The 14,177-nt window shown below is 42.1% G+C and overlaps 1 protein-coding gene across 3 annotated transcripts in view; it reads right to left on the reverse strand.

Annotated features, from left to right (window-relative positions):
• pcsk9 (proprotein convertase subtilisin/kexin type 9) overlaps positions 1-14,177 on the reverse strand; it is a 40,808-nt gene that overhangs the window by 14,184 nt on the left and 12,447 nt on the right. For 2 of the 3 annotated variants that reach the window (XM_060917599.1, XM_060917600.1), the window contains exons 3-9: positions 13,666-13,857; positions 9,569-9,692; positions 9,228-9,361; positions 3,403-3,544; positions 3,019-3,215; positions 592-775; positions 324-494 (exon numbers count right to left, since the gene is read on the reverse strand). In XM_060917599.1, the coding sequence (XP_060773582.1) occupies positions 324-494; positions 592-775; positions 3,019-3,215; positions 3,403-3,544; positions 9,228-9,361; positions 9,569-9,692; positions 13,666-13,857 (1,144 nt within the window). The remainder of the gene's footprint in view (positions 1-323; positions 495-591; positions 776-3,018; positions 3,216-3,402; positions 3,545-9,227; positions 9,362-9,568; positions 9,693-13,665; positions 13,858-14,177) is intronic. The other variant, XM_060917601.1, reaches the window with a different exon arrangement.

Raw genomic sequence — 14,177 nt, forward strand, 5'->3', positions numbered from 1 at the left:
AATAAAACAACAATTTACACCTTTAAAGTGGTAGGCACCAAGGGGGATGAATACTTTTGCAAGACACTGTAAATATTGAAATTAGACATCAAATTTGCTCAATTGTAAAATGAAAATGGTCAGTTTATTACAGCCAACACTTGTTAGGAAAGCCCTAAAAAAATTTATCGAGGTTTTATACCAGTTGTACATATTATATAACCTTATAAACCCTGTGCTTAATAGGCTACCAAATGAGGTCTGACCAAGAATTGTGGCCAACCATTTTATGATCAGAAACAAGGAAAGAGAGACCATACACAACATGAGCCCTGAACTCTGACCTGTAGCAGCAGACGCAGGCAGTGCAGCCACCATGTCAGGGGTAGTGAGGTAATATTCAGGAGGCAGAGAGTTGGGATTTATCACATGCTGGACTGAATGGTAGCGGAGCAACTGCAGCACCTCAGCAGGACCAGCACTGGGGTAAGTATTCAGAAGCACTGCAGCTATACCTAATTACACACACACGTACATGATAGTATGTAATCAAATCCACAGTCTGATGAAACTGAGTGAGTGTGTATGGATGTATGTGTGCATGTTTCTAACCAGCAACATGTGCAGCTGCCTGTGAAGTTCCGCTCTTAATCGTGAAGCAGGTGGGGCAGTCACTGGAGGCACTGATGATGTCATCACCAGGGGCAAACACATCCACACAGCGGCCTAGGTTGGTGCCTGTGGTTCCTAAACTCAGTGGCTGGTCAGCAGCATTGGTAGCTCCTACTGTGATCACCTGCACATGGTCAGTATCATAATAATAATAATAATAATAATAATAATATCACTATCAAATCTAGGCCACAATGAGTAGTGTCTGTGTTTAGGTTCTGTGCAAATTCTCCCCATTTTCATGTGGGTTTCCTTTGTGTTTCCCTATGGCTACTCTAAATTGCCTATATGTGTGCATGGTGCCCTGCACTGGTGAGTGGCATCCCAAGTTCACTTTTAAGCAGCATTGTGTATCTCATCTCATCTCATTATCTCTAGCCGCTTTATCCTTCTACAGGGTCGTAGGCAAGCTGGAGCCTATCCCAGCTGACTACGGGCGAAAGGCGGGGTACACCCTGGACAAGTTGCCAGGTCATCACAGGGCTGACACATAGACACAGACAACCATTCACACTCACATTCACACCTACGGTCAATTTAGAGTCACCAGTTAACCTAACCTGCATGTCTTTGGACTGTGGGGGAAACCGGAGCACCCGGAGGAAACCCACGCGGACACGGGGAGAACATGCAAACTCCACACAGAAAGGCCCTCGCCGGCCATGGGGCTCGAACCCAGGACCTTCTTGCTGTGAAGCGACAGCGCTAACCACTACACCACCGTGCCGCCCAGCATTGTGTATATGTTTTGTAAATTGTTGAATATGCATCGTGCACTTTTAAGTCTGATTCGTGTAAATATCCATTTTGAACCTGATACTATGTCCCAATCCAAGGGCAAATAAGTGATTCGACTCCTAACTGTGACACTCTGCTGGAAAAGAGGAGCATTTCTGGTCTCCTGCAAAACCTGGCAAGCAAACAGTGAAGAGGAGACTCCCTGCTTTGTTTAGCAGCATGTGAAGGTGCATGGGGCCATATGACAGTGTAGTGGTTAGCACTGTTGCCCCACGATAAGAAGGTTTCAGGTTCGAACCTCACGGCCAACAAAGGCTCTTTCTGTGTGGAGTTTGCATGTTCTCCCCATGTTCATATAGTTTATACAGTTAGGCTAACTGTAACCTAAGGTAGTTCTGTATGACGAGCTGTCCTCCGGCCAATGCAACAGAGGGGCCCTTAAAAAGAGGTACAAGGACCTACTGAAGTCCTCCCTAAATGCCTGCAACATCAGCCCCTCCCACTGGTTAGCCATGGCCTCTGACAGGAACAGCTGGCGTAGGTCTATCAACTCAGCAGTCAAGTCTTTTGAAGACACCCATAGGGCTGACTTGGAAGAAAAAAGGAGCAGACGAAAAAAACCATCGTCCACTGCTCCTGAACCTACCCAGACCTTCAACTGCAGCCACTGTGGCAGAGTCTGTCTATCCCGGATAGGCCTCGTCAGCCATCAGCGTGCCTGCAGCCAACGTGGATGTCCCCCTTCATAAATCTTTCATTTTTCGAAGCAAAGCCATATATAAAATATAGGCTAACTGGCAACTCTAAATTTTCCATCGATCAAGCTTGGAGAGGGATGGGCTCCGCCAAGTTTAAATGTCCTAGACACACCAGTGATGGACTGTTATGTCATCAGTGGTGCCCTTACAGCCTTTGCTGGCTATGGGGAAAAGATGATGATGATGCATGGACTACAGTGTCAAAAATGCCTCCAACCTCAGAATCTGTATTATAATCCCACTGCTTTTAAACAGAACACTGTGGGAAAAGGTGGAACCCCCAAAATTGGGCAGAAAACCTGCTGTCACACTATATAGCTAAAGTTTTGTGGACATCTGAGCAGCACACTCATATCTTCACCAAACTGCTGCCATAAAGTTGGAAGCATGATTGTATAGGATGCCTTTATATGCTACAGTATGCTGTAGCTGTACACATTTGAGTTCACTGGAACTAAAGGACCTAAACCTGTTCCAGTATGACAATGCCCCTGTGCACAAAGTGAGCGCCATGAAGACATGGTTTGCAAATGTTGGTGTGAAAGAAACTTGAGTGTCCTGCACAGAGCCCTGACCTCAACCCTATTGAGCACCTTTGGGATGAATCAGAACACCCAACTGCACCCCAGGCCTCCTCACCAACATCAGTACCTGATCACGCCTGTGCTCTTGTGGCTGAATGACCACAACCCCCCACAGCCACGTTCAAAAATCTAGTGGAAAACCTTCCCAGAAGAGTGCAGGTTATTATAACAGCACAAAAGGATTAAACTTGGAAACGGATGTTCAACAAGCACACATGGATGTAATGGTCAGGTGACCACATACTTTTGGCCATATAGTGTATGAATCTGTGTGATGAGTGTAATACCTCCGGTTCTGAGGCTGGTGAGTACATGCAGGCATCATCCTGGTAATTTCCTGCAGCAGCTATCAGAACTGCACCAGAAAGTACCATATCTCGACAGGCGGTATTTAGAGTGCGACTGAACCCCGCCGCAAATGGTAGTAGTATGATCATAGGACTGACAGGCTGGGCTCGCAGAGACGCACGGATGTATTCCAAACCTGGAGGAAAAAATGGCAGCATACTTGCTTTGTGAAATCTTTAAAACAGCAAGAAAATGCACTGTCACAATGCCTATAAAGTAGACGCCATTTTAAAATATTTTGTGTCATGGCATTAACAAGATATTAATTCTTTTCTGTTTTTTATTGTGTAAACCGATAACTCTGAGTGTTGATTTGTCTTTACCTGCCAGTGCTCCAGACACAGTGCCTCTGCCCTGACAGTTGAGCACCCGCACAGTGTTTACACTAACGCCACGTGCCACACCAGAGTCTCGCCCACTCAACACTCCGGCTATGTGTGTTCCATGACTGTCACACTGACTGGCCTGCCACAAATGCAAAAATAATAGATGAATACCCAGATGCCACTTTTTTTTATTTTGCAGTTAGCAGTAGGAGTCTATTAAGGTTATTACTGTCTGTAAGTATTTATGATACAGTACAGTAATACTACATAGCACTAAATTAATAATAATAATAATAATAATAATAATAATAATAATAATTTAAAAAAAAGAGCTTGATCCTGAGCACTGCTGACTGTCTGGGTGGAGTTTTGCATGTTCTCACCTGTGTCTTCATCTTTTAATTAGAACATATGACTGTGTTTTCTGTTGCCCAGGTCTGCCGTGTCAAACTGACTGTTTGAACAATTATTAACTCTGATTGTCTACTCTTGGTTTGATCCCTGGGTTTTGCCTGTAAAGACTGATTTTGTTGTTAAAAAGGAGAAACCTATACAAAGACCAGAGAGCTATCAATGGGAGAAAAGCAAACCATTTTGAAGCTGAGAAAAGAGGGAGAAATCAATCAGAGCCACTGAACAACCATTGGGCATCGCCAGTACAACAAATTGGAATGTCCTGAAAAAGAAAGAAACCACTGGTGTACTAACAACCAGACATCGAACATGTTGGCCATGGAAAACAGCAGCAGTTGTTTCCAGAAATATTGTGAGAGCTGTGAAGCAAAACCCAAAAACAACAGTCAGTGACATCACCAACAACCTCTACAGGTCAGAGGTGGAGGTATCACAATCCACTGTTTGAAAAAGACTTCAGGAGCAGAAATATAGAGGCCACAGCACGAGATGAGCCAGATAATTTGTGGAAACAAGATTTTTAACCTTTACCAAAATGATGGAAAGGCCATAGTGTAGAGAAAGAAAGGATCTGTTCATGATCCAAGACATACGCGCTCATCGATCAAACTTGGTGGAAGTTGTGTCATGGCTTGGGCTTGCATGGCATCTTCTGGAAAGGACTCACTAATCTTTATTGATGACGTGACCCATGATGGGAGCAGCAGAATGAATTCAGAAATCTATAGAAATATTCTGTCTGCTGATTTACAGAGAAATGCATCCAATCTAATTGGGAGGAACTTCATCATGCAGCAAGACAATGACCCAAAACACACTGCCGACACAAATAAGGACTTCATCAGAGGAAAAGAGTGGAAGGTTTTAGACTGACCAAGTCAATCACCAGATTTTAACCCAACTGAGCAGCACTTCACATCCTGTAGAAGAGACAGAAGGGAGAAACAACCCAAAACAAACAACAAATGAAAGAAGCTGTACTACAAGTCGGCTGTATGGTGGTGTAGTGGTTAGCACTGTCACCTCACAGCAAGAAGGTCCTGGGTTCAAGCCCAGTGGCTGATGAGGGCCTTTCTGTACCGAGTTTGCATGTTCTCCCCGTGTCCGCATGGGTTTCCTCTGGGTGCTCCGGTTTCCCCCACAGTCCAAAGACATGCAGGTTCGGCTAATTGGTGGCTCTAAATTGACCGTAGGTGTGAATGTGAGTGTGAATGGTTGTTTGTCTCTGTGTCCTGTGATGATCTGGTGACTTGTCCAGGGTGTACCCTGCCTCTCGCCCATAGTCAGCTGGGATAGGCTCCAGCTTGCCTGCGACCATGTACAGGAAAAGCGGCTACAGATAATTGATAGTTGGATGGATGCATTACAAGTCTGAAAATGAACAGAAAAGAAGAATAAAACAGTTTGGTGATGCCAGTCAATTGAGTTGCAGGCTTGATGCAGTTATTTGAAGCAAAGGCTATGCATCCAGATCCATAACCAGTTATCCTGTACAGGGTCGCAGGCAAGCTGGAGCCTATCCCAGCTGACTATGGGCGAGAGGCGGGGTACACCCTGGACAAGTCACCAGGTCATCGCAGGGCTGGCACATAGAGACAAACAACCATTCACGCTCACATCTACAGTCAATTTAAAGCCACCAATGAGCCTAACCTGCATGTCCTTGGACTGTGGGGGAAACCAGAGCACCAGGCGGAAACCTATGCAGATACGGGGAGAACATGCAAACTCCACACAGAAAAGCCCTCGTTGACCGCTGGGCTCGAACCCAGAACCTTCTTGCTGTGAGGTGACGGTGCTAACCACTACACCACCGTGCCACCCATGCATCCAGATATAAAATGTTATTTACTTGAACTTACTTTTAGACTGTCTGTTCTTAAACTTCTCTATGTGCTCACCAAAAAATTGGGTGGTCTGCCACTAAGGATGCCATCTTCTAAGTTGTTTAACACATCTCGACGTACAGTGGTGCTTGGAAATTTATGAACCCTTTAGAATGTTCTATTTCTGCATAAATATGACCTAAAACAATATCAGATTCTCACACAAGTCCTAAAAGTAGATAAAGAGAACCGAATTAAACAAATGAGACAACTAACAAATATATAATATTGGATCATTTTCCTTAATATATCAGTGAGTGGGAAAAGTATGTGAATCTTCGCCTTCAGTATCTGGTGTGACCCCTTTGTGCAGCAATAACTGCACCTTAAACGTTTGCGGTAACTGTTGATCAGTCCTGCACACTGGCTTGGAGGAATTTTAACCCATTCCTCTGTACAGAACAGCTTCAACTCTGGAATGTTGGTGGGTTTCCTCATAGGAACTGCTTACACAACATTTTTATTGAATCAAGGTCAGGATATTGACTTGGCCATTCCTAAACATTAATGTAACAACTCTTTAGCTTGTGGGAAACAGAGGAACTGGAAGCAGGCTTCAGAACAGGTGTGTTCTTTTTATGTTTACACTTTACAGTGACAACTAACACATGGACTTTCGTACATAAAAACACACACGTGGGGTGATACAGCTCTCTCTCGTTCCTGGCTGTCTGAAGGACACACAGAGACACAGGTTAATAGACAGCCAGTAATTAGACACAGGTCACGGGCGATTGCTCTAAGACAACGAGGGAAGCTCAGCCTCCTCTAAAAATGACGAACATCATGTAGGATGAATTGCACTAGCTGACCTTATAACATTGCTATTTCAGATCCAGAATCATAGAAATATATGTGCTCAACCCAACTACAGTGCGAAATCATTCCGTTATAACTTTCCCCAGTTCGCCTAATGTGTGCGTGAGTTTTTCCCCCTCGTGACAGCGCGATGCAGCGCAGCCTCAGTGCACTTCAATGGCATTGGGAGCTCTGCGCTTTTCAATCTCAAAATGCAAGACGATTATTGGACAAATACTGCGAAAACGCCTGCCCACAGACTCCCAGCCTCACAGTGGGAGGGACATGGCAAAGCTTTCCGCGAGGAGACTGGTGATTGGTGAAAGCGGCCGGATATTTTCTTTGATTGACAGTTCGTTTCAAATATAGACAGGCAGCGGTGAATTTCAGTTCAGTCCCATGCGGATTCGCAAGTGGTGTGCTGTATTGTAAGAGATCAGCTTACATTTCGATTTCATTCATTACATACGGTTTCTACCAGCTTTTTTAGTTTGTATATATTTTCATTGTAAATAAAGTGCAAATATAGTGCTGTCAAGTTTGCTATCTTAGTTCCAGAAATTTCGTTTATTTGAGTGACTGAACTTGAACTTGAGGGGGCTAGTCAGCTAGCAAGAAAGCTGCGCACGGATGCCAAGCATTGCTGATTTAATTTTGGCGAAGCCATTTGCCAGTCTTCCTTTCGAGGAAAAAATTAAAATTAAAGAGCAGGGTAGACCAACGCCTCAAATTGACTTGGTGAAAAAGGTAGGGAATAATACTCGTTCCTTTCAGCTCTCCTGGTACGAGAAAGTGAATTGGCTAACAGCAAGTGACCCACATCAACAACAGTAAATAGGCTACTTTAGTAATATGTCATGGATGGACCAAAAATATAGAATCTATTTAAAATGTTTATGCTGAGTATATTATATTGGAATATATATTTTTCTGGATATGAATTAAACACAGCTACAATTTGGAAAACACTTTTAAACAAAAACACAGCCGAGAACATTTCACACTACAGACCTGGATTAAAAGTGAAGGGTTATCAAAATTGTCAATAAAACATTTCTCAGTCAAAATAAGTAAAATATAGGGAAAGTGGCACCCAGCTCTATGTTTGGCTCCCCAAGGTCAGTGCTTGTGCCTATTCCAGAACACTCTGCTGTTACTGCCGAGGTTCCTGACAAAGAGCTGCTTTCATCTCATCTCATCTCATTATCTCTAGCCGCTTTATCCTTCTACAGGGTCGCAGGCAAGCTGGAGCCTATCCCATCTGACTATGGGCAAAAGGCGGGGTACACCCTGGACAAGTCGCCAGGTCATCACAGGGCTGACACATAGACACAGACAACCATTCACACTCACACCTACGGTCAATTTAGAGTCACCAGTTAACCTAACCTGCATGTCTTTGGACTGTGGGGGAAACCGGAGCAAACCCACACGGAGAACATGCAAACTCCGCACAGAAAGGCCCTCGCCGGCCCCAGGGCTCGAACCCAGGACCTTCTTGCTGTGAGGCGACAGCGCTAACCACTACACCACCGTGCCGCTGAGCTGCTTTCAATAATGATCAATTTTTAAACAACATGCCATAATTTTAAAATATAAAATGTTAAAATATACCCCCCCCCAACACCACCATCATGTATATTGGACAGTAGGCTAATGGGCCAAAAGAACCTGTTATTTCACAGTTTGTGACCCTGCCAACAATCAGCCAGATCAGAGGCAAGAGTATGGGCAAAATTGATGTGTTTTTTCTTTTTTCTTTTAAAATCTGGAAATATCGTAACCGACCAGCCTCCCCTGTTTGAAAGACTACCAGCCGCCACTGACACAGGTGCACCTCATCGCATGTTACCTACTGGTTCAACCTGCCTCCTCGCCGTTCACAGCTGACGCTCGACCACGCCCACGCTGCCACAGTTAACTTGATTCTTTTTTTAACCATTCTTTGGTAGAATAACTTATGTGCTTAGGGTTGTTGTCTTGTTTCACCACCCACTTCAGATTCAGTTCACAGTTCCATCAACGATGGTAAGCCATCATGTCCCAGATGCATCAAAACAGGCCCAAACCATGATACTACCACCGCCATGTTTCACAGATGGGATAAGGTTCTTATGCTGGACTTTTGCCACTCACTGATATTGGATCATTTTGTGCTCTCTTTATGTACTTTTAGAACTTGTGTCAAAATCTGATGATATTTTAGGTCATATTTATGAAGAAATATAGAAAATTCTGAAGGGTTCCCAAACTTTCAAGCACCGGTGTAAATATCAGAAACTGAAAGCTGAAATTTTGATATATCGTCTCATATTCATCTTTTGATCTCAAACCAAAATGTCTTCAGTGTATAGGGGGAAAAAAGAGAATTGGCCTTGCCAAATAAAGGAAACTAATCAATGAGGTGATGTTGCCCAACACGAAGTGTAGTTAATCTTAAAGTTACAGCTTTACTTTACGGACACTGGAGTGTCCTTCCAAAAATGATAAAGCAATGTCTCCTTAGAGAAAACGTCACCGTATCATCGATTACACATGTCCATAATGTATTAGAATGAGTGTATTAATGTGGACCGTTGATTTGCCTTGCAGCTTGCACTACTGTCAGAGATGCTGTTATAAGAAATGAATTAACATCTTGTGACAAATCAGATTAGAGAATCCAACATCTGTATAAAGTGACAGCTGTCTCTATCCACAGTAAAGGCTCCTTAGGTCTCTGACCTGCCTGTGAACTCGGACTCCATCCTCCTCAGGCACGCTGTTGAAGTCTGTCACCATTACTTTTCCCTCGATTTCACGATGATTCGTCTGAACACTGGTGTCCAGGAGGAAGACAGTCACTTGTGCTCCATCATCTATATGTATACACATGGAATTCTCATTTCACATCTTATACACTTTCTCATTCTCATGTCCATTCTGAATTTCAAAAATACTTCACCTGAATAAAACCATGAAAGGTAAACACCCTACTGTGTGTGTGTGTGTGTGTGTGTGTGTGTGTGTGTGTGTGTATGGGGGAGGATTATGTGTGTGCACGTGTCATGAGTAAGTGCACGCACTGGGTGGTGTGTATTTTCCAGTCTCGTGCTTCGTCTGGATGATGCGCTCCAAGTTCCATGGAATTCCCTGGGCAAAAATGGATGAGTCCTCTTCAATATACGCAACATGGGGCAGCTTCAGAGCCTGTCAGCGGCACACAGAGTGACATGAGAAGAGACCTGCAAGTGGGTTGCTGTACACTGGATGAGCTGTACACTGGAGCTCAGACTTGTAAACGAATAGATTTAGGGAATATCATATTAAAGTTCTATTCAGATACTTTGACACACCAAAAGTGTGATATTCAGTTGTACAGTACAGTTATCACATTGTGTTTTTCTTCCACAAAATTTCTAATACACTTTTCAGACAAGATATACACAGATATACACTTCTAAAATCCTTTCATAAAGCAGCTTTTTTTTTCCCCCAGGCTTTTATGGATAAGTCACATGAAGTTCACATGTAAAATATCCACATTACACTTTTTAAATTTACTGGACTTTGTAGTGCAAATGTATTTTCACCTGTATTTTTTTTCCAAACGATTATTTTTCATGCGATTCTTCCCTAACACACACACACACACACACACACACACACACACACACACACACACACACACACACACACACAATCCATTTACTTTCACATGTAATCTGCTATTATTCACATGATGTCATGTGTGTTTATTTGGATTCACATGTTTAACATTCACAGGAAACCCCTATTAACTACTATCAAATCCTGGGTAATATATGAAATAATTACAGACCAGGAAGAAATAATTTCCAAGAAAACAAGGGTTGTTAGAGTCATTTGAGGGGGACAGGGAGGATCTAGAGACACATTTTGAGGCAGTATTTAACATTATGGCTTAACGTATCTTTATATCATATGCCCATAACTTAAAAACACAGTCCCAGTCAAAAGACTATACACCCCTACTTATTCATAGGGTTTTCTGTATTTTGACTATTTTCTACATTGTAGAACAATACTGAAGACATCAAAACTATGAAATAATATCTAATACGTATATGGAATTATGTGGTAAAAAGTGTTTAAAAAAACAAAATTTGTTTAATATTTTAGATTTTTCAAAGTAGCCAGTGTTTATCTTGATAACCCTTTACACACTATCTTAGACGCGTTATCTTAACCAGCTTCATGAGGTAGTCACCTGGAATGCTTTTCAATTAATAACTATGCCTCATCAAAAGCTAATTAGTGCAATTTCTTGCCTTCTTAATGCGTTTGAGATCAAACAGTAAATAATAAAAATACAGTAAACAGCCCTATTCCACAACTGTAATAATCCATATGTCAACAACCACTCAACAACATCCATCATTACTTTGACATGAAGTGTCTTTTAATTATTAAAAAATAAATAAAAAGCACTGAATGAGAGATGTGGACAAACTTTTGACTGGTACTGCATGTATATTTTTGTGGCCTCAAGGAATATAACGAAACCGTCCCATGCTTTTGAACAATACAATGTGTTTATGATTAACCAGATCGTGACTTACAAGTTGAGGAAAGGTCATAATTATATTCTATGTAAACAAATAATATTGTGCTGATTGTGGTTTTTGCATTTAGAAGTAATTTGGCCACAGTTTGAGATTAAGTAGATTTGAACCCTTGGCACTGGACGCAGGCAATACAATCAGGCAACCTTAATTTCTACATAACTAGAAATTGATCATAGTCAAACAGATGATATAAGACTTATTAGCTCATCCGGCCAATAGGTGATGAGTTTATGCCATTATGTGTTGTCCGTTGTCCATCTGGCATCGTCCACATTTCACAAAAATCACTCCTTCTCTCTCAATTCTTCACTGATTTTTATTCTTTTTGGCAGGAAGATAGGTCTGCCTGGGATGCATATGGCTTCTAGCCAAATTTGCATAATTGCAATTAATAATGAAGATATAGACTAATTAAGCCCTAATGAGCAGTTTCCAGAGAAATCACTTCTTCTCCCTCGATTCTTCACTGATTTTGATTCTTTCTAGCATGAAGGTAGGGGTACCTAGGCACGGGCGATTGCTCTAAGACAACGAGGGAGGCTCAGCCTCCTCTAAAAATGACGAACATCGTGTAGGATGAATTGCGCTAGGCTTATGTTATAGCCGACCTTATAACATTGCTATTTCAGATCCAGAATCATAGAAATATATGTGCTCAACCCAACTACAGTGCAAAATCATTCCATTATAACTTTCCCCAGTTCGCTTAATGTGTGCGTGAGTTTTTCCCCCTCGTGACAGCGCGATGCAGCCCAGCCTCAGTGGACTTCAATGGCATTTGGGAGCTATGCGCTTTTCAATATCAAAATGCAAGACGATTATTGGACAAATACTGCGAAAACGCCCGCCCACGGACTCCCAGCCTCACAGTGGAAGGGACATGGCAAAGCTTTCCACGAGGAGACTGGTGATTGGTGAAAGCGGCCAGATATTTTCTTTGATTGACAGCTCATTTCAAATATAGACAGGCAGCGGTGAATTTCAGTTCAGTCCCATGCGGATTCGCAAGTGCTGTGCTGTATTGTAAGAGATCAGCTTACATTTCGATTTCATTCATTACATACGGTTTCTACCAGCTTTTTTAGTTTGTATATATTTTCATTGTAAATAAAGTGTAAATATAGTGTTGTCAAGTTTGCTATCTTAGTTCCAGAAACTTCATTTATTTGAGTGACTGAACTTGAACTTGAGGGGGCTAGTCAGCTAGCAAGAAAGCTGCGCACGGATGCCAAGCATTGCTGATTTAATTTTGGCGAAGCCATTTGCCAGTCTTCCTTTCGAGGAAAAAATTAAAATTAAAGAGCAGGGTAGACCAACGCCTCAAACTGACTTGGTGAAAAAGGTAGGGAATAATACTCGTTCCTTTCAGCTCTCCTGGTACGAGAAAGTGAATTGGCTAACAGCAAGTGACCCACATCAACAACAGTAAATAGGCTACTTTAGTAATATGTCATGGATGGACCAAAAATATAGAATCTATTTAAAATGTTTATGCTGAGTATATTATATTGGAATATATATTTTTCTGGATATGAATTAAACACAGCTACAATTTGGAAAACATTTTTAAACAAAAACACAGCCGAGAACATTTCACACTACAGATCTGGATTAAAAGTGAAGGGTTATCAAAATTGTCAATAAAACATTTCTCAGTCAAAATAAGTAAAATATAGGGAAAGTGTCATTGAGTGAAATGTGTGGCACCCAGCTCTATGTTTGGCTCCCCAAGGTCAGTGCTTGTGCCTATTCCAGAACACTCTGCTGTTACTGCTGAGGTTCCTGACAAAGAGCTGCTTTCAATAATGATCAATTTTTAAACAACATGCCACAATTTTAAAATATAAAATGTTAAAATATACCCCCCCCAACACCACCATCATGTATATTGGACAGTAGACTAATGGGCCAAAAGAACCTGTTATTTCACAGTTTGTGACCCTGCCAACAATCAGCCAGATCAGAGGCAAGAGTATGGGCAAAATTGATGTTTTTTTTTTTTTTTTAAATCTGGAAATATCGTAACCGACCAGCCTCCCCTGTTTGAAAGACTACCAGCCGCCACTGTACCTACGGTGTATATAACGTCTACCCAGATTTGCTTAATTACAATTATTAATGAAGTTATGGACTAATTAAGCCTTAATGAACAGTTCAACAAAAATCGCTTCTTCTTGGTCAATTCCTTACCGTTTTGGAGGCACAGGGCCTCCACTAACAACTAATGAATTAATTAGATGCGGCCGGAGTGAGCTACACCGTCTTGTTGCTTAGTACTCTTCAATTTTTGCTTGGATCATAATGAACTACCAAACAATCACTTCCTTATTACTTACTGAGTAATTACCCAGTATTCATTAGTAGTTAATTAAATTAACTTTGATGTTAACAGAGAATGACACATTTGTTACTGCTTAGTCACTGCATAGTTAGCTATGAGTTAGTGAACAGTATTATACGTTTTACCATCGAAGGTTCTAAGTGCAACTTTAAGTTTTGCCTTGACAGGAACAACACTAGTTTGTAGAGGACCTGAAGGATAATCAACCCAACAACATAAAGGATGGCTAATTTACCATGGGCAGGACTTCACTGCTCATTTTAATCAGGAATCCGCAGAAGGCTCCAGAGTAAGTGTGCGTGACGTGGATGGTGTGTCCACTCCTGGCAGCCTGTGCATGCAGAGCGTTCACTGTCCGCTGCACGTGACTGTTGTGTGCTCCTTCCCGCAACACCACAAGGTATTGGTCTGGTATGCGCCATACACTCTGTGCACCAAACAACACACACAGTTACGCACAAATTTCACTCGAGCCAGAAACCTTCATAGAACAAATCACTAATGAAGTTTCATCTACATTCATTCTCGCCATGTTGATTTCACTCTTAGTAATTATCTAAAGAATTAATAATGTGTTCATAATAATAATAATAATAATAATAATATGGGGCGGCACGGTGGTGTAGTGGTTAGCGCTGTCGCCTCACAGCAAGAAGGTCCTGGGTTCGAGCCCCGGGGCCGGCGAGGGCCTTTCTGTGTGGAGTTTGCATGTTCTCCCCGTGTCCGCGTGGGTTTCCTCCGGGTGCT

Source organism: Neoarius graeffei, chromosome 3, assembly GCF_027579695.1.
Source record: "Neoarius graeffei isolate fNeoGra1 chromosome 3, fNeoGra1.pri, whole genome shotgun sequence".
NCBI lineage: Eukaryota > Metazoa > Chordata > Actinopteri > Siluriformes > Ariidae > Neoarius > Neoarius graeffei.